Source organism: Neovison vison, chromosome 3 (genome assembly GCF_020171115.1).
Source record: "Neovison vison isolate M4711 chromosome 3, ASM_NN_V1, whole genome shotgun sequence".
Taxonomy (NCBI): Eukaryota; Metazoa; Chordata; class Mammalia; order Carnivora; family Mustelidae; genus Neogale; species Neogale vison.
The window spans coordinates 170,550,360-170,572,628 of NC_058093.1; the positions used below are offsets into that span (position 1 = coordinate 170,550,360).

General features: G+C 46.5%; 1 protein-coding gene across 3 annotated transcripts in view; it reads right to left on the reverse strand.

Annotated features, from left to right (window-relative positions):
• Nucleotides 1–630: 630 nt before the first annotated feature.
• LAMA3 (laminin subunit alpha 3) overlaps nt 631–22,269 on the reverse strand; it is a 263,197-nt gene continuing 241,558 nt past the window's right edge. For 2 of the 3 annotated variants that reach the window (XM_044243268.1, XM_044243269.1), the window contains 10 exons: nt 21,808–21,939; nt 20,612–20,765; nt 16,926–17,095; nt 13,574–13,757; nt 11,455–11,595; nt 5,879–6,038; nt 5,643–5,773; nt 3,321–3,414; nt 1,939–2,058; nt 703–1,192 (listed from right to left, as the gene is read on the reverse strand). In XM_044243268.1, the coding sequence (XP_044099203.1) occupies nt 1,047–1,192; nt 1,939–2,058; nt 3,321–3,414; nt 5,643–5,773; nt 5,879–6,038; nt 11,455–11,595; nt 13,574–13,757; nt 16,926–17,095; nt 20,612–20,765; nt 21,808–21,939 (1,432 nt within the window). In that variant the 3' untranslated portion in view covers nt 703–1,046. Of the gene's footprint in view, nt 1,193–1,938; nt 2,059–3,320; nt 3,415–5,642; nt 5,774–5,878; nt 6,039–11,454; nt 11,596–13,573; nt 13,758–16,925; nt 17,096–20,611; nt 20,766–21,807; nt 21,940–22,269 lie in introns of all 3 variants that reach the window. The other variant, XM_044243267.1, reaches the window with a different exon arrangement.

Below are 22,269 nucleotides of genomic sequence, written 5' to 3' on the forward strand. Positions count from 1 at the left end.
GAGAGAGAGAGCAGGGAGCAACGAGGATACCATATAGGATTACTATGTCCAAATTTCAGAATTATTTGTTCTTTTTCTTCTGAGGGACAAATACCATGTAGAAGACACAAAAATGCTTACTTAGTCTTCTTCGTTAGGAAGAGTGGTGCTGTGTAATATTATTGACCTCGTACATGGCTCATTATTTTGTAGATAAAACCAGAAGCAGGTCCTCCTTCCTACTAACTTCTGTTAGCTTGCCATGCAAAGCTTTAATTACAGGATGTAGAGCCATCTCAGTTCTCCTCCGAGAGAGTCTTTGTCCTCAAGGAATTGATAATCATAATTGAGACTTGGTTGGTAGCAGACTATACGTGGGAAACCAAAGGGAAATAGAGGTTCATTAATTCGGTTCGTCAGTTACGAATATTGCGTGTCTCCCCAGTTGGACTGCGTACTCATTCAGGGCAGGATTTACTTCTTGTGCCTGATCATATGTCCAACATTGGGAACACAAAGTACCTCATTACTATGTGCTTCATGATTATCTGCAGAAAATTATGTTGTAGGTAGCATGCTGAACATGTGCTGAAGAATTAGTATGATTAACAATGCCCATCAAGCCATCGGTTTAATGCTAATAAAACATCATCATTTAAAGAATACACTGCCTTTATTTAACCCCATAAGTTATAAGCCCTTAACACATGTACAATTTGGGTGTTTTTAAAGTGCTTTAAAAGATATTTATTTTTTTTTAACCAGGTGGAAGATAAAGTTCTTTAAAAGACATTTCATTTTTAGTGGAAGAGGAGATTACCAAAAGCGTGTAACAATTTGTTCAACATCTGTGAGAAACGGGATTTTTATATAAAATACACATAGGGCACTGAGTGCCCAAATGATGAGTACGTGTGGTCAGAATTCAAAATGAGACTTGCTAGCAACCTCATCTAGAAGGTGTCTTAAGTCAAGAATGATCCTGTGGGGAGAGAGGGAAGTGTGTTGGGGAGCTGTGCTCTTGGAGGTCTAGTGCGTGGCTTCCCCTGTTGTGTGATGGGTTTGAGTTAGTGGTGAGGACAGCCACTCAGATTGACAGTCCCCTGGATGTCCAGGGCTTCCGTGACAGGGATGGGAACGTGGTTGACTTGAATGTTCTTCAGACAGCCAAAAAATGATTCCCACACTGGGAGCTTCAGGGTCTTCAAACCAGCTTCAAGAGAAAAGAAGAGGCATTCAGTGGGTAATTCATTCTGTCAAGTGAATGTACCCAATTTAAAAAAGAGTCTTCTTAGAGGTCAAGGGACCGAGGGACTTGGGCCACCTGGTGGCCTCCTCCTTTGAGCTGGTACCCCACACCCCCACCTGCTATGATCAGTCAACAACAAGGCTATTCTTTGAGTTCTTCTAAGAAGCTGATTCCATAGCCCAAATCAATAGATAATAACTCTGAACTCCGGTGCTTTTTATGGGTCATGGAAGACCCATAAAATTAACAAACTATTTAGAGGAACATAAAAGAAGGAAGAATGACAAAGCTCCTTCCAGGCAGAATTCCAGAACCTGCTTGCTCCTCCCATTCTGGTCCCCCAGAGCTTAATAACTCACCAGGAAAACTAAGCAACTTATGAGAAGAGACCAATTTCTTAGCCCCTTTCCTGATTCTTTGCTGATACCAGACTTCCAGGTTAACACAGCCTTGTAAGAGGGGCTTATTATAAGTGATAGGTCTGGGACAGAAGCAGCAGCAGGAATGTGGCCTGGGCTATACAATATGCCCATTGCTAGCAATTGAGTTTTCCCATGTGTTGGAGCAAAGGGCTTCACTCCACTGTCCAGCCAACTGCTGCTCAGCTAACGACCCCTGGGCTGGGGCGTTGGATTTGCTGGGCTAAGACGGCTATGTTAAGAGCTGACGTGGGGCAACATGGGTGTAGGAGAAGCCAAGACCAGAGTTACCTGGGACACCTCCAATGTGTAGTGGCTCTTGAGTGTCGGCAGGTGGGAAGGGGAGCCGTCCAGCTGTGTAGCTGTTCTCTGCGTCCAGCTCCAGGTGCAGGATGTGCTGTTTGATGGTGACTGGGGTGAAAGGAAGCTGGTCAGGTCAGTCACCCAAGAAGAGCCCTGCCCGATATTTAAAGTCTACGCTAGTGTGTCACCACTAGCTTCTGCTCAACTCATTCCGTGGGAGCGCGGCTGGTAGGAATTCAGTCGACCTAGACTCAAATCCAACTAATTTCTCAATGCCAAGGGGGTATTTAGGTATTCTGCATACATTACAGAATTCAATCCTTAAATGCATCTGTGAGGAAGAGATCTCACTCTTCTTTCAGAGAGAAAAGACTATGACTCTCAAGGCACTGAGGAGCCTGACAGGACAGTTACAAGTTGAATGGGTTGGGATTCCGAGCCCCGTCTCCAGAGGTCATGTTTATTTCATGTGATCTTAGCTTCTTTCCGGGAGACGCTGACTTCTGAAACCTGAGTCGCTTTTTGACCCTCCAGATAAAATTCCTCCATCGTTAACAGTCGTCCCTAATCGCTGTGGAGTTAGCATTCCAATTAGACAGGCAGACACTAGCTTTTTTACAAAAGACATTTTAGCCAATGTGCTTTAATGTATCTCCAAGCTCACGCACACAGGTTACTCATAAAACAGCAGATTGGCTGCGGGAGGCCAGGCCCTTCTCCACCCAGTGGTATGTCTAAGTCCCCTGCAGTAACGTTAAATGGTGTTAAAAAAAAAACCCAGCCCAACAATAAACTTTAACAATAGTAAGAGCAAATACTTACTGGGCCCTTGCGACATATTGGACCCTGTGGGGCACTTTGCATACATTAATTTTCACCCTGGGAGGCGGAGGTTACTTTTTTTTTAACCTCCATTGTGCAGAGGAGGAAACGGAAGATAAAGAGCAATTAAGTAGCTTGTTCAAGGTCACTTAGGTAAAGGCCCAAACTAAGATTTCCTCTTTGTTCTTTTTTCTTTCAGAGCCAAAATCTAAATCACAATGTTATACTGCCTTGAAAACAAACAGCTTATCAGTTTTCCAAGCTCAAAAAAAAAAAGAAGAAAAAGAAAAAAGAAGAAACTTCTCTGTAGGCGACAGAGGACAGAGGACAGAGCACGGGTTGCAGTCACCCTGAACTGCGTCCTCACTGCTGGGGTGGGTTGAGGATGGCGGTGTTCGCACTGTGAACCTGGAAGGGGGTGGGGGGTGTGGCTGAGCTCAGCCAGACTCGAAGGGATTGAGGAGCTGACGAGGCCTCAGGGACATTCAAGTCCAGATGGAAAGGGAGACAGCTTCAGGGTGTGAACAACAGGCTACGGGCCATCATACCTGTCACGGAGTGCCACCGTCCATCACACAGAGACCGCTTTGGTGTGACCGATGCCAAGATGCCCCCTGCCTCACTGTCCACCGAGGCCGTGACCTGGAACACACAGGCATTTTCCTATGGCCTTCAGAAGGGCTGGTGGAGCCAACTTCCCAGGCTTCCTGCCTTCCCAGCCCCTGTCACCCCGCCAGCCCGAAGCACTTTAGACGTAACCCCCTCCCACACCGGGAGATGATATGGGGGCCAGCTTTGCAAGAATCTCTCTGCTGCACCCCTCCCAGGCGAGCAAGCTGCAAACCCGGGGCCCAGCCTGATGTCGCTGCCAAAAGCCACGAGCCCTGTCCTCCCAGTCCAAACCCCTCCTCTGGCAGGCTCCACTCAGAGAGCACTGGGTAGCATGGTAGAGCCTTCTCGGCTGTTAGCATGTGACAGTGGCTGTTTAGAAGGATGTGAAATTTGGAAGGCAAAAATGCTGGCTGAGGCGTATACCCTGCTGCAAGGCCCCGACAATGATAATAATTCCATGAATGCACGCCTTACACGGGGCTCTTGTTCAACGAATTCAGCAAGCTCATGGATTGCATTTGTACTGGGCATGCATCAGGGGTCAGGTCCTCATGCTATCATATAGAATCCTGAATTCCCCCTGAATTCTGGGCCAGGGCCAAGGGCTGAAGCAAGGTGAAGGAAGGCGAGGACTAAAATCAGCAAGTTGGTAACTAATTTGCATTTAATTTGCATGTAGCTAGATCGTGCTGCCAATTCTCAGGCAATTTTCCAGCTAAACAACGTCACTGCCCTTATGGAGGTCATCAGGTCTCAGTGTTTGTGTGTGTGATGATTTCCCCTCTAGAAGGCCTCCTGGAGCCCCTCCCGCTCCCCTGAAAAGCCAGCCTTCTCTCCAGGCCAGCCAGCAAGGGGCTGCTTGTGCCTCTGGCCTATCTGAGGCCTTGCTCACACTTAAATGCCACATCACAAATACAAAGTGTTCCAGGAGTTTGGACTGTTTTATCTTCTTCTGGGAGTTTACCCCTCATGGTTAATAAGCCGTGGAAGGGTAGAGGTGAAGGAAAATGGCATATTATGGCTAAATAGAAAAACACAGGCTAAATAGAAAAACACAGGCTCCAATTGGAGCCCCCTAAACCCCGTTACCAGACCAGGGCTGAATACCTAACCTAAGTGACCTTTCAAACTCCCCCCAGAAATGGAGTCTTAATAGATCAGTCAGGAATTTTCTGAATAGCACCCATGATATTATAATCTGTCATATGGGTCTTCTTCATTCCCTGCCCTCCCCAAATCCCACCCCAAAAGTTAGGTGAGGTAATCCATCCACTTAGACCCCCTGCCCTTCCCCTAATGGAAGGTGACCTTGCCTGGAAGAATCTTTTCTTTTCCTTTGCTTATGACTGCCTTGTCCCACCCTCGCTACTTCTGTACAACTCCTCAGAGCTCCCCTCTGCTTGCTAGATGGGATGCTGCCTGATTCATGACTCGAGTAAGGTCAACAAGATCTTCGAATTCACTCAGTTGAATTTTTGCTCTTTAACATTATCATGATTTGCTCTTTGCCTTGAGGTCTTCCTGGAAGGATTTTTTTTTTTTTAAAGAGTTTTTGAAAAGGAAAGAGGTAGAACCTGGTGGTGAGAATAGGGTATTGACCAGGCCCATGAGGGATGGGCAGGAGGGAGCAGTAGAAGCCTACGCGGAAAGAGGAGTCCAGGTCAGCCCAAAGGAAGCCTGGGGGGCAGACCGAGGGGCCACCCTGGCTGTGGGGGCCGCAGAGGTGGGTGGGTGGTGTAGGGACCATAAGGGAAATCCAAAACTGACTCAGTGGACACCAGGCCATGGGCATGGGCATGGGCATGACACGGTGTAGATAGTTGTTGGGAACATCTATTCCATGACTCCTGGTACTGCCCTTATGAGGAAAAGTGGAGATGTGACAAGGGTGAAGGGGAGGAGAGAAAAATGGACATTTATTGACTATATGACAGTTTCTATTCTCTTGACAAAAGCCCTAAGATATCAGCATTATTACCCACATTTTAAAGATAAAGAAAGTGAGTCTGAAGTAAGTTAAGTAGCTTCCCTAGGGCCATGTAACTTAGTGCAGCAGGTAGAATTTGGCCCAGCTTGTTTGAGTCATCATTAAAGATGATGAACAGGAAACATGACCAAATGATTTGCTAAAGGAAAACATTAAGTTAGCCCCGAAATCAGGTCTCTTAAAACAAGATGGAATCCCGCTCCCTCACAATGCCCCCCCACTGTGGTCTCCAGCAATGAAACCCACAGACCCTATCCTCACACGTGCGCACCTTTCCAGCCTCCAGATAAACACATAAGTGCCTCCCCGGCCGACTCCCGACGTGTATTAGGATGCCAGTAAGGCTTCTTGGGCGAATGCTGAAGACCAGCTTAAATTCGGGCCCCAACAGCACAGAGTTAGCTTTCAAAAGGAAAGAAAAAAAATTAGTTAAAATATCATAATTCAAGAAAAAAGGATCGAGTTCTTCAAACTCCAAGACCTAAACTCTTCACAACTGCCCCTTACCTAGAACAACATGTCCTCCTTCCTGGGAGAAATAAATGCCTTTCTCCAAAGAGCCACCCAAGCAGGGGGACACACCAACACTCAGAGAAGGGGTGTCCAGGGGTTTCTGATCCAACTGAAAGTTCCTCAGGCATCCCACAAAGCTGTTTTGGGGGAGACTCTGCAAGAAGAGAAAAGCAAGCTTCATTAAGTTAAGCCACACTTCCCAGAGACACAGGGGCAGCCAAGGTTAAGGGCAGGACACCTGTCTGCAGAAGGGGACAGGTAGGGGGATTCAACCATCCTCCCTGAGTCAGGTGGGCCTGACGGTTTCATTTGGCTTCCTGTCGTCACTGCCAAGAAAAGGCTGCACACCAGCTGTCCAGTGGGTGGCTGAAGTCTGAGGGGTCACCTGCGTGCAGGAGGCAGGGGTGGTGGAGGCTGCTGGCCAGTGCTGGTCAGTGACCTGACCCAGGTCTGCAGACAGGGCTACAAGAGGGGAACCTTGCCTTATGGTGTCCACATCTCACCGTCTCTTTGCAGGTGCAAACCCCTTCTGATAGTTTCGTGAGCCTATGTGATTGCTTAATGCAGAGCAGCTGACTGAAAAAGAGGCCAAAACATTCCAAAAATAATAAAGTGTAAAAAAGCTTCCTACGTTGTTGGGCTCAGTGCACCACCAACAAATCATGAATGCTGTGGAGTTAAAGGAAGACACGAGGCCCAGCATCGGGGGATGCGGACAGCACCTCGAGCAGCCTATCCAGACTGGAGGGCCCAAGGATGTACCTCTGGGGATTCTGTGATCCCTTAAGTTACATACCGGATGTTCTCTGCACATTTTTCTGGGGAGAAAGACTGTAACTTTCAAGAAGTTTTCAAAAAGAAATGGTGGACTCACTGAATAAAATCCTTAAACTTCCTTCCAGAATAAGTGCTTTTAGGACCCTGGAATCCTACACAACAGATGCAGGATAGGCCAGTTTTAAGATATGGTGACGTTAGAGACGCGTATTAGAGACAGTGTCAGTATCAACGGTAAACTACCCATTGGACTCACAATGAAGATTTAGTGTCTTAAGATTTACCACCTAATCCAATGAAGAGCCTGTCTCTGAAACCAAGCTCAGACCGTCCAGGGGAGGTCATCACCTAACACTGACGCCCTCACCGCCGACTGCAGATTTTGGTGTTCAGAGGAGACGGTGATTGGATGTCGCCCGCCCTCTGAAAGGATATGGAGGAGAGAGTAAGCGTTGGTTTGCCGCCTCAAGCGGAAGGAATCCTGCAAGGAGCAACTTGGTTTGTAAGGGTGATGCAATGGAGTACTATGGGTTGTGCCTTATATTAGGATCCTGAGTGTGACGTACCCAGGACAAAAGAGTGCCCATATTGTGCTTCGGAATAGCTATCCCAACCTGTGACCTCTATGAGAGGGAAATGGGTACAGAGGTTACAGAAAAGCAAACATTAACATTGAGGGTTCTCTTTGGCAATTAATGTTTTCTATTATATATGCACTATATGCTATATCACATATATATTACACAGTATTATATAATATCCATTATATATAATTCACATGTATAGTTACATGCAGTATTAATATAAACTGATTATATATAACTATATTATATGTTATAAATATATATGTATATTAAATGTATAATAGGAAATAGAGCAAAACAATATTTTATGACTTGCTGGGGCTTTGGCCCAAACCCCAGTGCAAAACTCAAGTGGACCAGGCTGAGCCTATGCCCAGGCTGAGACACTGTGGCCAAAGCGAGGTCAGCCTGACCGCCTAGAATCCAAGTTGCCTGAAATTTCCTCTTCTAATTAGGTCCATTTCCAGGCACAGATTTGGGTCTTGGGCCTTCCTCCCGCACTGCAAGCAAACATCACGGCAGAATAGGACAGCAGCCCCGAGGGAAGGGGCAAGAGGGGCTGAGCTGGGGCAGCATGTTCAGGGGAGGGCGGTTCTAGGCCTGAACTGTGCAGATGGCCACCTTACTTCACTGTGTGGGAGCAAGAGGCAAATCAGGGAGAAGACAGACAGCTGGGTGTGGTACCCCAAGTAATGCAGATGTAATGGGGGCTCTGCTGGTGTGGGAGGAGAGAGGAGCAGCAGGGTGTCCACCAAGCTCAGCCCTGGAGCCAGGGCCACCTCGAAACCTTTGCCCTTGACAAACATCGCACACATCCCTGCTTCCCTGGACAAACGGACTTGTCTCTTTCCCTTAGCCTCAAGTTTTCCTAAATTTGGTTCTTGAGATAATTTTATTTCAGGTACCAAATAACATTATTTACTTACCAAGTTTGTCCATTTTCACTTCCCTTTCTAACCTTCTGATTAAGACAAGGAACACATTCTATTTTTGCATGACTATGTCTTAAATGCCACTTGTAATTATGCAAGATGTATTGATCAGTTGTCAAACTCTTTTTTCTCCAAATGAAGGGAGCATAGCCACACTATCTGGCCAGACTTTAATAACACTATTTTGTGTTTAAAATCACTATTATTGGGGTGCCTGGGTGGCTCAGTGAGTTAAGCCTCTGGCTTTGGATCAGATCATGATCTCAGGGTTCTGGGATCAAGCCCCACATTGGACTTTCTGCTCAGTGGGTAGCCTGCTTCCCCACACCCCTCTGCCTACTTGTGATCTCTGTCAAATAAATAAATAAAATATTTTTAAAAAATCACTATTATATTATTACTATATATTAATATATAAGTATATATTACGATATATTTTATTTTATATTAATATATCTAATATAAATATACAAATGTATATTAATATACATAATAATGTTATATTATATTATTAATACCATTATTTTGTGGTTACCTACTCTTTATGGCAAAAAATACTGGGTTTCCATGCATGGGGAGACAAAAATATGTTTTAAATAAACTTAACTTTGGGGGTTGTGGGTGGCTCAGCTGATTAAGTGTCCCACTCTCAATTTCAGCTCAGGTCAGGATCTCAGGATTGTGAGATTAACCCCTACCTCTGGCTCTGTGCTGAATGGGGAGCCTGCTGAAGATCCCTTCTCTGCCCCTCCCCACAACAGCACATGTTAAAAAAATAAAATCAACACAACTTGTGAGCTGACCAAGAGCAAGCTATGAAATAATTTTTTTTTTTACTTCTGTTTGGCAAAGATGCTGAATGTGACACAAATTGCTAAAGTTTGGAAAACAATATCTTTTTTTTTTTTTTAAAGATTTTATTTGTTTATTTGACAGACAGAGATCACAAGTAGACAGAGAGGCAGGCAGAGCGAGAGAGAGAGAGAGGGAAGCAGGCTCCCTGCTGAGCAGAGAGCCCGATGTGGGACTCGATCCCAGGACCCTGAGATCATGACCTGAGCCGAAGGCAGCGGCTTAACCCACTGAGCCACCCAGGCGCCCCTGGAAAACAATATCTTAATCAAAAATCTCCATCTATAATCTAAAACTTATGTTTGTGCATTTCCTGGAAGAGAAACCGACAGATTCACATTTATAAAGCCACGGAGAAGCCCTAGATTCATTCCTTCAGGCCAGTGTGTCAAGCTGAACCTTGAAAGTGAAGGGTTGGGAGGGCGCCTAGGTGGCTCAGTTGGTTCAGTGTCTGCTTTCAGCCACGTCATGATCCCAGAGTCCTGGGATTGAGTCCTGCATGGAGCCCTGTACTGGGCTCCTTGATCAGCAGGGCGCCTGCTTCTCCCTCTCCCTCTGACTGCTGCTCCTCCTGCTGTGCTCTCTCTCTCTCTTTCTTTCTCTCTCACTATCTCTCTGTGTCAGATAAATAAATAGAATCTTTTTTTCTTTAAAAAGTGAAGGGTTGGAAGGGGCAATATTCTCTGTGGGCTTTAGACATCAATTAGGGACTTTCTTTTTTAAAGATTTTATTTATTATTTATTTGACAGAGAGAGAGAGATCACAAGTAGGCAGAGAGGCAGGCAGAGAGAGAGGGGGAAGCAGGCTCTTCGCTGAGCAGAGAGCCCGATGTGGGACTCGATCCCAGGACCCTGAGATCACGACCTGAGCCGAAGGCAGAGGCTTAACCCACTGAGCCACCCAGGCGCCCCTCAATTAAGGATTTTAAAAATTATTTAAAATATTTTGAGATTCTTGAATACTTTATGTAATTATAATGATTAAAATGTGAGACGTAAATGACATATAATATTTTCAAGTGTAAAAGCATAGTGATATTCTCTCTCTCTCTCTATATATATATATAAATATACGTATTTATGTATATGTATATAGTGGTATGATCACCACAATAAGTTTAGTTAACATCCATCTCTACACAAAGTTACAAGTCCCTTTCTTCTTGAGATGAGAACTTTCTTTGCAACTTTCTTTGATCGACTTTCTTTGCAACTTTCAAATATATAATACAGTATTATTATTATTATTAACTATGGTCACCGTGCCATACATTATATCCCCAGGACTTAATTGTTTTGTAACTGAAGTTTGTGCCTTTCTACCACCTTCATAATTTTATTATAAGGTGAATTATTTTTCTATATGATTCTAAAGCATAACTACTTTTTTACACCAAATGCTCCCCATGCTAAGTGTAGCAATGACCCGTCACCACACAGTTATTACAGTATCATTGACCACAGACCTGCTGTACTTTTCATCCCTATGACCTATTTATTCTACAACTGGAAATCTGTATCTCTTAATCCCTTTCTCTTATTTGGTCCATCCTGCACCTCTCCTTCTGCCAACCTCCAGTTTGTTCTCTGTATTTATGAGTCTCTTTGTTCTTTTGCTTGCTTGTTCATATATATATATTTTTGAAGATTTTATTTATTTGACAGACAGAGATCACAGGTAGGCAGAGAGGCAGGCAGAGGGAGGGGGGGAAGCAGGCTCCCTGTTGAGCAGAGAGCCCAATGGTAGGCTCGATCCCAGGACCCTGGGATCATGACCTGAGCCGAAGGCAGAGGCTTTAACCCACTGAGCCACCCAGGCGCCCCGCATATGTTTTGTTTTTTAGAGTCTACATATGAGTAAAATCATATGGTATTTTTCTGACTTATTTCATCTGGCAAAATAGCCTCTATGTCCATCTCTCTTGCCATGAATGGCAAGATCTCATTCTTTTTTATGACTAATGTTCCTCTGTGTGTGTATGTGTGTGTGTATCACATCTTCACATCTTTATCCATTTCTCTATCAGCGGACACTTGGGTTGCTATTATGTCTTGGCTACTGTGAATACTGCTACAGTAAACACAGGAGTGTATATATCTTTTTGAATTAGGGTCTTTCTTCATTTTCTTTGGGTAAACTCTCACCCGTGGAATTACTGGATTGTATGGAATTCCTATTCTTAAGTTTCTGAGGAAACTCCAGACTGCTTTCCACAGCAGCTGTACCAATTTACATTCCCATGATCAGGTCATAATGGCTCCCTTGTCCTCACATCTTCGCCAACACTTGTTATTTCTTGTCCTTTTAATAAAAGCCATTCTGACAGCAGTGAGGTGCTCTTTCCTGGTGCTTTTGATTTGGATTTCCCTCACGATTAGTGATGCTGAGCATGTTTTTGTGTGTCCGTGAAGCATAACTACTTACCTTTGGCTTCCCTGAGGGAGAGGATCCCAGGTAAACAGGTGCTCTGAGGCTGATGGTGGAATTTCCAGGCAAACTTCCCTCCCGGGCCCTCAGACCATTCACAACCAAGTGCCCCTTCTCTCCATCTTGCCCAAACACCACCTTAAGAGTAAAGAAAATATATTAACATGTTTTATCTTTGACAATTGGTGATGTATTTCATTACTGATCACAGGACATTTTTTTTAAACAATGTTTTTCTGTTTCTTCAAGGAACTTTAAAAAGTCAGAAATTTGGGGGCTCAGCCATTAAGTGTCTGCCTTTGGCTCAGGTCATGATCCCAGGATCCTGGGATCAAGGCCTGCATTGGGCTCCCTGCTCAGTGGGAAGCCTGCTTCTCCCTCTCCCACTCCCCCTGCTTGTGTTCTCTCTCTCTGTGTCTCTGTCAAATAAATTTTAAAAATCTTTAAAAAAAATCAGAAAATTTTCTTCTTACTGTTGTCATCGTCATCACGATTTTGTGAGATCATATTAGATACTGAATAGAGGAAGCTAGAAAAGTGAGCTTTTTTTTTTTTTTTAAGACTTTATTTATTTATTTGACAGAGAGTGAGAGAGAGATCACAAGGAGGCACAGAAGCAGGCAGTTGGGGTTGGGGGGGAGGAAGCAGGCTCTCCGCTGAGCCGGGAGCCCGATGTGGGGCTCCATCCCAGGACCCTGGGATCATAACCTGAGCTGAAGGCAGAGGCTTTAACCCACTGAGCTATCCAGGCACCCCCAGAAAAGTGAGTTTTACAAGGATTCCTCAGTGTGCCCGGGTGGCTCGGTTGAGCACCGGACTCTGGGTTTTGGCTCAGGTCATGGTCTCAGGGTCCTGGGATTGAGCCCCACTTTGGGCTCCACGTTCAGTATGGAGTCTGCTTGTACATCTCCCCCTCCTTCTCCTCCCATATAGATGGATACAATATTTTTTTAAAAAATCCTTTGGCAGGGCTCCTGGAGCAAGGGGCCAGTGGCTACTTCTTAACTAATAAGGGAGCACATATTTTCAACTCTTTGCTAAAAGTCAAGACCGCTGGGCTCTACAGTACATTCTGCCATCTCACGGCTATGAGACTGTTCACTAATGACTCCCCAACTTGTACTCCCAGCTGAGACCTCTGCCCTTTACTCTCTAGAGCGGTGGGCTTGAATGTCTGGTAGGCAACTCAACCCTAGGAGGTTCACAGCAGAACCCTGACTCTTGCCCAGCTCTAAACTTCTCCTTCCCAGCCCACATGCCCCTATTCCCCATTTTCTGTGTCTCAGTAGCAGTCCCTCTATTGTCCCAATTGCTGGTCCCAAATCACAGGACTTGATATGGACCCCTCTTTCTTCACGCTCTACATGCAAGATCCTTCAGCAAGCCCTCTCGGTTTGGGGTGCAGATGCTAGACAGGGTAATTCTGTCCGTGTTCCCTGTGGCCTCTTGAAGCAAAGGCAGTGGCATCCATCTGGCCACTCATCCCCATTTCAGCTTTTCAGTTAAAGACAGCTTTGAAAATATCCACCTGTTCATGCAATGCTCGTTATTTAGTTGAAGAGTCTTCAGAAGCTTCAGAGATACTTGGAATAAAATCCAAGTCCTCACCTTGACTGCAACACTTGTATGATCCGGGCCCTGCCTCTCTCTTGAATCCCAGCTCTTATCCTTTCTTATCCTGTGTCTCTTGCCATCTGGGATGCCTTCAGGCAAGATCTGAAAAGCTAGGGATGTGGGTCTTGAAGCTTGTGTTATGCAGAAGATATTCTGAGCTCAGAAAGGGGCCCCAGAGACCTGGACATTATCTTGACAGAGAGAAATGGTCCAGGCAGCAGGGGTGGGAGGGGGAGGGGACAGAGCCAGGGAGGCATGGTGGGGACTGAAGAAGCAGTCCCCTATCTTGGCATCGAGACATTGATGCACAAGATCCTTGCACGGTGTATACAATGGTCTTCATTGTCAAGGTGCTAGGGTGCTTGATACCTCTGAGCACACAAGCTCTGTCTGTGCTGAGCTCTGCAGCTGGTAGGCGGCTGAGACGCCTGTCCGGGTTCTCCACAGGGAGCTCCATGGCAATGGGAGCTTCTCACACAGCCTCCGCAGCCCCGGCGCTTACCGTGTGCCACTGCCCATCGTTGCATTTCTCCTTGCTTTTGAGCTTCAGTTTCTTCCCGTCTGCCCCCAAGACAAAGACCAGCCGTCCCTTTGAGAGGTAAAGAGCCATATAGGAGTTCTGAGTGCCCGTGAAGAACACGAGGCCTCTGGAAGAAGCCGTCTGCACATCCACAGCAAACCATGACCTGTCGGGAAAATAAAGCAACAGGCAAAGAAAGAAAGAGAGGTTTTTAGTGTTTTCCTGAGTCCCTGAAGCTGGAAGAGAGGGTGAGGCGCAAACACCCCAACCCTCATTATTCAAATGAACAAACCAAGGCATGTGCTGATTAAATGACTGATCTCTTTGAGAATTTACAAAAGCTGTATGTGTGTGCAGGGGGTGAGGGGGCATCTGGACCAACAAGGATTTGATTTAAGCATCAGGTAAGCATTTTCTTCCTGTGAGACATATTTAACACAGAGGAGAAAAGTATGGAGCCACTTTCTCCCACCCACCTTTCTATTTCTTGGACCTTAAGACCCCACCTAGGATAGAACAGGAATTGAGCAAGCATCATGCAGTAAAAGAAGAAAATGAAATCCTTTGCATGGTGGTTACATAGTGTATGCACATCTGGCTGAGCAAGATGGACTTTGCATGAGAACTTACGTTCACTCTTTTACCCACCTACCCATGCATTCAACAAATACTGAATGAGTATGTAGCATGTGTAAAGGCACTGTGGTGAGCGCTGGGAATGCAGAGATGGAGGTTTTGCTCTTAGGTGTTTCTGGTGTACAGGTGCACTTACAGCGGTGCCTAAACGGCAGCATGCAAAGGTGGTGGGGGATGCCAGTATCAGCAGGCTGTTACCACCCACTCCTTGGGTGACAGAAGGCAGAAACTTGGTCTCTCCTGCTAAAAGCTGTATCCCCACTGGGTGCCTCATACACAGCAGGCACTTGACAAACAGTTGAGTGGAATTAAATAATGGAATAGTTGAATTAAATGACAATGGAAAGCTTGGAGGCAGAATCAGGAAGTGGAAGAGAAAACGACACTGTCACTTCTCTTTGCTTTTTAATACCGTGAAGCTGAGCAAACACGGAGACACTTGAATTTTTTAGATGAGGGAGTTTCCTTGAGGACGGTGTTCTTCAAAATGGAAGGGAAATCTATATTTGTTAAATTAAACCAACCAGATGGTGACACTGCTCAATATTTCTCTTGGTGGAGCTGCGTGCGGAGGTTTAGAGGATGAGGGTTAGCCAATTTAAGGAGGATATTCGAACCTGCTACAGAATTAAAGTATTTTACATATGTGGGCTTGGTTATCAGGCTTGACATTTGCTTTCCAGAGTTATTTCCTAAAGCAGCTCTCTTTCATAAAAGGCTAACTGACTAACACCCAAAAAAGACTCCAGTGGATTCAAATCCCCGGGTACGATGCTGTAGCTCAGATGCTTCATTGCTGGTGGATGGGAGAGTCAGGCAGAGAGTGAAGTGGCTTTTTTATACATTCATCAGCAGGAGAAAATAGTGGTGCAGTATTTCAAAGGAGAGGCAACGGATTGCTAGAATATAAATTCGAAGGAGAGCAATGGAATAGTCCATATTCGGGACTTGCATGACCCTGAAAATATGCTCATCTATATACCATGCAAAGGAGTATCAACCATATATTATAACCAAAATATATTAACCATATATTTACCACTTCCCCATTGATTACATATCCCGTCGTGTGACAGGGGAAGGTGCTGGGGTTGAATCATCAGAAGCCAGAGAACTCGCCACACTGAGCATGCTCCGGGAGGAGATGTGAGACAGGAAGGGGCTTTGCAGGGAGGGGGAGGGCAGCGCTGGTGGAGGACAGCCAGAGCCCAGGCGGGAAGGTGGGGAGACTGGGCAGCATATGCAAGAGACTGCTGTCCCTAAGGTCAACTTGAACAAGAACACAGTGATGGGGAGTAGGCCTTCCTCCCAAAGGGTAGCCCCAGGAAGGGCTAATAACTGGGTGGGACCTCATTTCTCAGTCTCCATTGACAAGTCAGGGATCACCTGCCTTTCCGTGGCACAGATGGAGATGGGGAGCTGCTGGCATAGAGTTCTCCTTCCAAACTCCACCCTTCCCCTTTCCAGCCTTCACAGCTGCCCGTGAATCATGCACTTGGCTTACTGAGTGGGCCTCCAAGGGCCCACTCCTTGTAAGCTACTGCATCCCTCCCTACAAGGAAAGCATTATCAGCTCCATTTAAGTGATGAGAAAACTGTGGTGCAAAGAGATGTAGCAACTTGCAAAAACAACGTTGTTGCCAAGTTCATGGAGAGAAAGCTGAGGCTTAGAAAAGTTGAACAACAGCCTATGGTACCCATCAACTTGCTGCTCCAAACCCCCTTTGAGTGAACTGGTGTAGGGCACTGTGGGTGGCAGGCCCCAGCCCCCGTGCCTTCGACCTGCAATGGCATATGGGTGACTCCCAGCCAAGGACCGAGCTCAACAGCAAAACTAGACCCAGGCCATTGATGCCCAACATTGGACTCTTCTAAAGGGTGACCCTCGCTTGTGGGAGCTCCATCATTCACAGGTGCGGGGGGGCCCCTGCCTCAGGGGAAGGTTCTTCCCACCAGCCCCTGCTCCCTCCACCTTTATCTCCCACAGGAACAGAACATCTCTTGCAACGTCTAATCACATCTTGACATCTGCATCCCAGAAGACCCACCTGGCAAGTGGCCTGAGGTCACACAGCCAGCGAGTGGCTGAGTGGGGACTGAAAGCTGGGTTTTAAAGCCAGGCCATTTTGACCCCAGGAAACTCTGCTTCTGTACATAAATCATAAAGGAATTTTGGCACCTTGTTATTTATGTCTCCAAATCACACGAAAATGACAAGCCTTGTTTTCTTACTTTTTTTCCCTGACATAATTAATATCTCTGTTCACTCCCTCCTCCCCAGAAGAGATGCAACTTGTTAGCACAAGAAATCCAAAAGGGCTCTCTAAAAATGATCTATGTGGCATTGAGTCTACTTACAAGAATTATTTCTCTCTGACTATAGAATGTCGAGAAGAAAGGTGATTTATCATAGAAATAAATAGCAGCTTTGAAAGGAAGTATCAGTCGTATTTTAGAATGCCGTCAATTCTACACCAGAGCCCAGCAGACTGTTTCAGCCCTGAGCAGCACATGTCATGTGTGCCTTCCAGCTGCGGGGACAGAGCACACTCACGCAGTCACAGGCTGTGCCCTGCGTGGGCCAGCCCCCCTTTCCCCAAAAGTGGTGTTGCCACTTCATTAGTGACAGGAACGTGGTGTCCTACTGGCTGACCTGCTCTGGGGTACAAATGCGGGGTCGGGTTCTGAGTCAAAATACCTGTTTGTCACCAACTCCTGGGGAATCGTGAACAACAAGTGGCTGGTGGGCCTGTCCCCAAACCTGAGGGCTCCATGACTGGCCTGGGCCCCAGGAGGTGGTAGGCAAGACTGGGCCTTTCGCCATATCTCCATTCTCCGTGGGGAGGCCACTGGTGTGTCCTGCAATGGCTGCAAGGCAGAAAAGCAAAAACTTAGGAGAGCTCAGTATCAAGGGGAAAGAGTAAAGAATACTTATCTTGCTAAGTGCCTCGCTCAGTTTTTACTCTGATCCTAGGGGATTAACTCAATAGAGATGGATTCATCCTTGGGGACGATGCATGTTCTTCCCATCCTCGACACAAGTCTGGACTCTTTCCTGACAAGCGGCCCCCCCTGAGGCCAGTGGGTATCCAGAGCCCCTCCCCACCATGGAGCTGTGGGAAAATCATGGCATCCTTGAGAGAGCCAGCATTTGGCCAGCGGCATGAGCCTGCACAGTCCGTCAGAGGGACATGGAGCCGACGACCCGCTACCCATCTTGGAGCCAGCCATTCCCTTGGGTTTCTGCAGCAGGGCAGTGCAAAAACAGAGAGCAGGAACCAGAAGGGGTGAGTGTGTGAGAGAGAGAAGGGGCAGGGCATGGGGGTAGGAGCAGGCTGTCTTCACTTTAATCAGAATTAAACCATACACAGAAGTGCATCCTGAGCTAGACGATGCAATGAGCTTTTGAACAGAACAAAGTTTTAATGCTCAAAAACAACTGTAATAAATATCAAGTAGGAGGAGAAAAAATGTTAGAAACTGAGCCTCTCCAGCTGTTCCTCCCCTTTTCCTGGCTAGGGGGAGCCCAGATTTTGATCCTGTGCCCACGACTCCCCCAAGACCCAGGGCTCAGCTGGCCTCTCTGTTTGTTCAAGGCGGAGGGCATGAATTCCCTGTGCCAGGGACTGGTTGGTTGAGGGATGAACATGTGACCTCCCTCTTAGCCAGTGAACTTGGAAGGGGAGTAAAGGGCGGGGCCTCTGAGAAATACTTCTTTACTAATAAAGCCCAGCGGATCCTTGGATGTAGTGCTGGGCGCTGCCTGGGGGAGGATAGGAAGCCCTGAGCTACACAGGATGGAGCTGGGATGAGCTTAGCCGGGCCAGGCCTCAAGCCCTACTTGCTCCCGAACTGTCTATTACTTGACTTCATAGCTCCTCTTACTGTTTAAGCCATTTTACACTTGGAGCTAATAGCTAAAAGCTTCCCAACAAATTTAAATTCCTTCAAGATCAGGTTTTCCGTATTTACCCTGAAGATACAAATCTAGCGAAGGGAAGGGGCATGTGCACTCGAATGTTTATAGCAACAATGTCCATAATAGCCAAACTCTGGAAAGAACCTAGATGCCCATCAACAGATGAATGGATAAAGAAGATGTGGTATATATATATACATATATATATATACAATGGAATACTATGCAGCCATCCTGCCTCTGGCTTTGGGCTTCTGCTCACACGTGGTACCACTCACGTGTCTAAATCCAGCCCATTCTCCAGACCCAGCTGGTGTGTCACCTCCTGATCTCTGGGGCAGGAAAATCTCTGCCACCCCAGGTCTGGTGCATGTTTTGTGCCTTTCACTTAGTTGTTACAGTGTATAATGACCACAGCTGATGCTCACCGGGTGCCAGACACTTTGCTACATGGTTTGTGTTTATTACCCCCATTTAACTCTCACAGCACCACTATGAGATATTAGTTTATATATCCTCATTATGTTGCAGGAAATAGACCCACAGAGAGTTTGTATAATCACCCAAGGTCACACACTTAGTAAGTGATAAAGCCTGATGCAAACCCAGCAAGTCTGACCCCAAAGTCTAGTCCTTAACCACAAAGCTTTGTTGCTTGTTAGCTTTCGTTCTGTCAGTGAGCTTTCGGAGGCAGAACTAACGTCTTATTCCACCTAATCTGGGGGCTTGCACAGAACAGGGGCACAATTCGATACAGTATGTTCATACAGTATATTCGCTGGAGGCTCCCACACGGAGGGCTCCAGCCCCTGCCCCCGCCATCTGCTGAGGCCCCCTCAGAAATACCTGACAGGGCCAGCCAGCTTTCTCCCTGGAGATGTCCTGCGGGCTCCTGTCACTCAACATAAAACACACTCCCCTCAGTCTCTTCCTCCAAATACTTGTCCTTCTCCTATCTCCATGAGCGGCACCTCCAACCATCCAATAAGCCGGACTAGATGCCTTGGATTGACATTAACTCCTGCCTCTCCCTTACCACCCACATTCAATTATTATTGAGGTCCCGTACATTCTATCTTCTCAATAGCTTTGGATCCATTTCCTTCTCTCCATCTCCACCATCTCTGGGTTAATTCAGTCTCTCCATAACCTTCAGCCTTCCAGTGAAAGAGGGAACACATGATCTCATTCCTGACGGGGCCATCCTAAAAATGTTCTTCTCCTAAGAGTAAAATGACTCCCCTCTACCAACTGTATTTCTTCTTAATAGCATAGAACATTTCGGACGATGTGCTGTCTATTCAACTCTTCCAAGTCACTGTGCCACAGGGAAAACACTGGCAGGCGAGCGGCATGGGGCTGATAGGGCATGGTGAAAAGTGTGTTGAAGAGAAGCGTGTTCATATTAAGAGGGCATGGGCTGGGGTAGGGGAGCTGTCTGGTTTTGAATTCCAACCCCGCCTTCTATCTGTGGGAACCTGGGCCAACTGCTTACCTTTCTACCCTGCAGCATTTTCTTCTGTTAACATGTGGCTAGTCACAGACTCCCTGGCTACTATTACTTTAGGATGGTGATACGGAAGTTTAGAAGCTTAGTAATACTATTTCCCACACAAGGTTACTTGCAGATTTAGTAAGAAAAGCCACTTAAAGGGCTTAGCGCGATGGCTGGCACAAAGGAGGTACTCAGCGTTACCCATTAATCGTTTTAATTGTAACCTCCGGACGTGGGGAGGTCAGACTGTTGACCTCGGGCACAGCAAGGAATTCTTTAAGTCCTAACCCTGTTTCCAATTCATTACAATGCTTCTGCTCCTTCAAATCACAAATTGTACTCCTTCCTGACTCTCTTAGCACTGTACATTAGAATCACCTGGAAGCTTTACAAGCTCCTGCCACTCCCGCCCCCCACCCTGGGTCAACAGCATCTGACCTGATGGGGGTGGGGACTGAACCTGAGCCTTAGGCTTTTAAAAGCCCCCCAGCTGTTTCTAATGGGCAGTCAAGGTCAAACCACACTGGTCTTGGTAAGGCCTGGGGGTGTGCATAGATGTCATGAGAGGCGGGGTGGAGGGCTGTCTGTGGGCAGGGAAGGGTCATGACTCCTGCATATATTGTACCCACTGGAGACACAACAGAAGTGTCAAAAGAGCAAGACATCCTCTGTAGGACTTGAGAAACTTCAGATTCAATTTGTTCTGTCAGCAAAAATTGCCCAATTTTCACCAAGGTACAAAGTAAAAGAGAGGAAACCTTTTTTTTTTTTTTTTAAATATTTTGATATAATCCAACTATTGTCGACTCATCAATCCTACTTCCTGGGGGCCCCGACCACCAAGGGATCAGGCGATTTATACCCCTCACTTCACTCCCACCCCTTCCCCAACATCTCACATGAGGCAGGATTTGCTTCTGAGAATCCTCGGTGCAGGGGGAGAAGCAAAGCCAGTGTTACAGACCCTTACCTGGTTGATATTGAAAGTGTGGGATTTGTTAAGCCTTGTAGAACCTCTAAGCAACAGGAGGAAAGGCGGTGGGTTTAAACTGCAGCCTCCCAGGGACACGTCTCTCTTGAAAGTTTTACTGGTCAAGTCCAGGACCGCAGGACTCTCTGATTGCCTGGAATGAGGGTGGAGAAGAAAACCACTGTCCAACTCTGAAATCTCAAGGAAGATATGCTGGCAGATAGAGCTTGCTTCAAAGCCACACATTCTTACTGTCGGGCTTTAGGCAAACTTTCACTTCCTACCTGCACATTATATCTAAAGGAGATCCCGGGCTCAGAGAGGAGGCTGATGTGCTGTGAAACATTTCTGCAATCCCTAAAATTCCCAGCACCTTGCCTTGCTCATGGGAAGGCTTAAGAAATTTCATTGGCTTGAACGGTTAGGGCTGGGGCAAAGCCAGAGGATGATAGTGTGTTCTTTGAAACAGGTGTCATTTAGAAATGTGAAAATGAACTATACACAGAGGAGAAAAGTGGGCGCTAATGACCTAGGATGATGGTGAGCATCAGGAAACCTTAGAGGTGAGTTTGCAGACGGGTTGAGCTTGCTTCATTTGAGCAAGGGAGTCTCACAGATAAAACTGCTTGTCTCATATCTGAGCCTTGATGGACAGTAGGAGCCCCCAAGTGCCCCCAAAGGTTGCCAAGGTTCCTGATCAGTCCTGGGCCTTCCTTCAAGAACAGCTGAACATTTGCCTGCAAGCACCAGGCTCCTCTCTCTATGAAAAGTCACGGTCAGGTTCAACACGTGGTGATCTGGTTTCCGAGCAGTGCTGGCCCATGTTAAGTCCTCAGCCTCCCCAAAACAGGGGAGCGCTGATGAAAGCAAACTGCATGGCCTTGATTAAAATGGAGTAAAATTTCAGTATGGAAAATCTTCAGGGCCATACTCTGAAAGGTAACTTTCAGTAGACCTTTTCTAACGTTCTGCGCCAAAGCTGCTCCTACAAAAGGAGGCTGGGCCCCAGGCAGGAGTTTATGGGAGGTGGTTTGTTTCTAATGTGTGTATCTTGTCTAAGAAGGTGTTTGAAAGTTGATGCCATGAGAGCCCCATGCAGCACGTGGTGAGAAACCCAACTTCACTACTAGAGCAAGGAGATGCCCTCCTGCTCGTCAGGTCCCGCTCGTCAGCCACACACTGTAAAGGGCACTCACCTCCGGATGAAAACATTGCTGATACAACCCTCGAAGTGACTCCCGCCCAGATACAGGGGATACTGGGAACCTGACAAGTCTTGTAGCCTTTGGTTGCTTTTCAGAGCCTGGTCGTCAATGAGAAGCCGGAGTCTGGAAGAGGAAGAAGGCAAAACAAGAGTGAGAATGGCAGGGAGGGAAAGTTTCTCACCCCAACGCCGACTTAGGGTCTTCAACTCAGACTCTATGTCTTTAACCTAAAATAACTTGTTCAATGAGGTTTATTTTTAAAGAGCACTGAAATTGTTTTTCATGTATTTCTTTTTTTAATTACATTTTTATTATTCTATACATACAGAAAGTGCACATATCCTGTGTGTTCAGTGGAATTTTTGCCATGTGACTACAGCAGTGACACCAGCGCCCAGCCAAAGAAGCAGAAGCGACCCGCACTCAGGAACCCAGCCATGTGCTCCCTTTTCC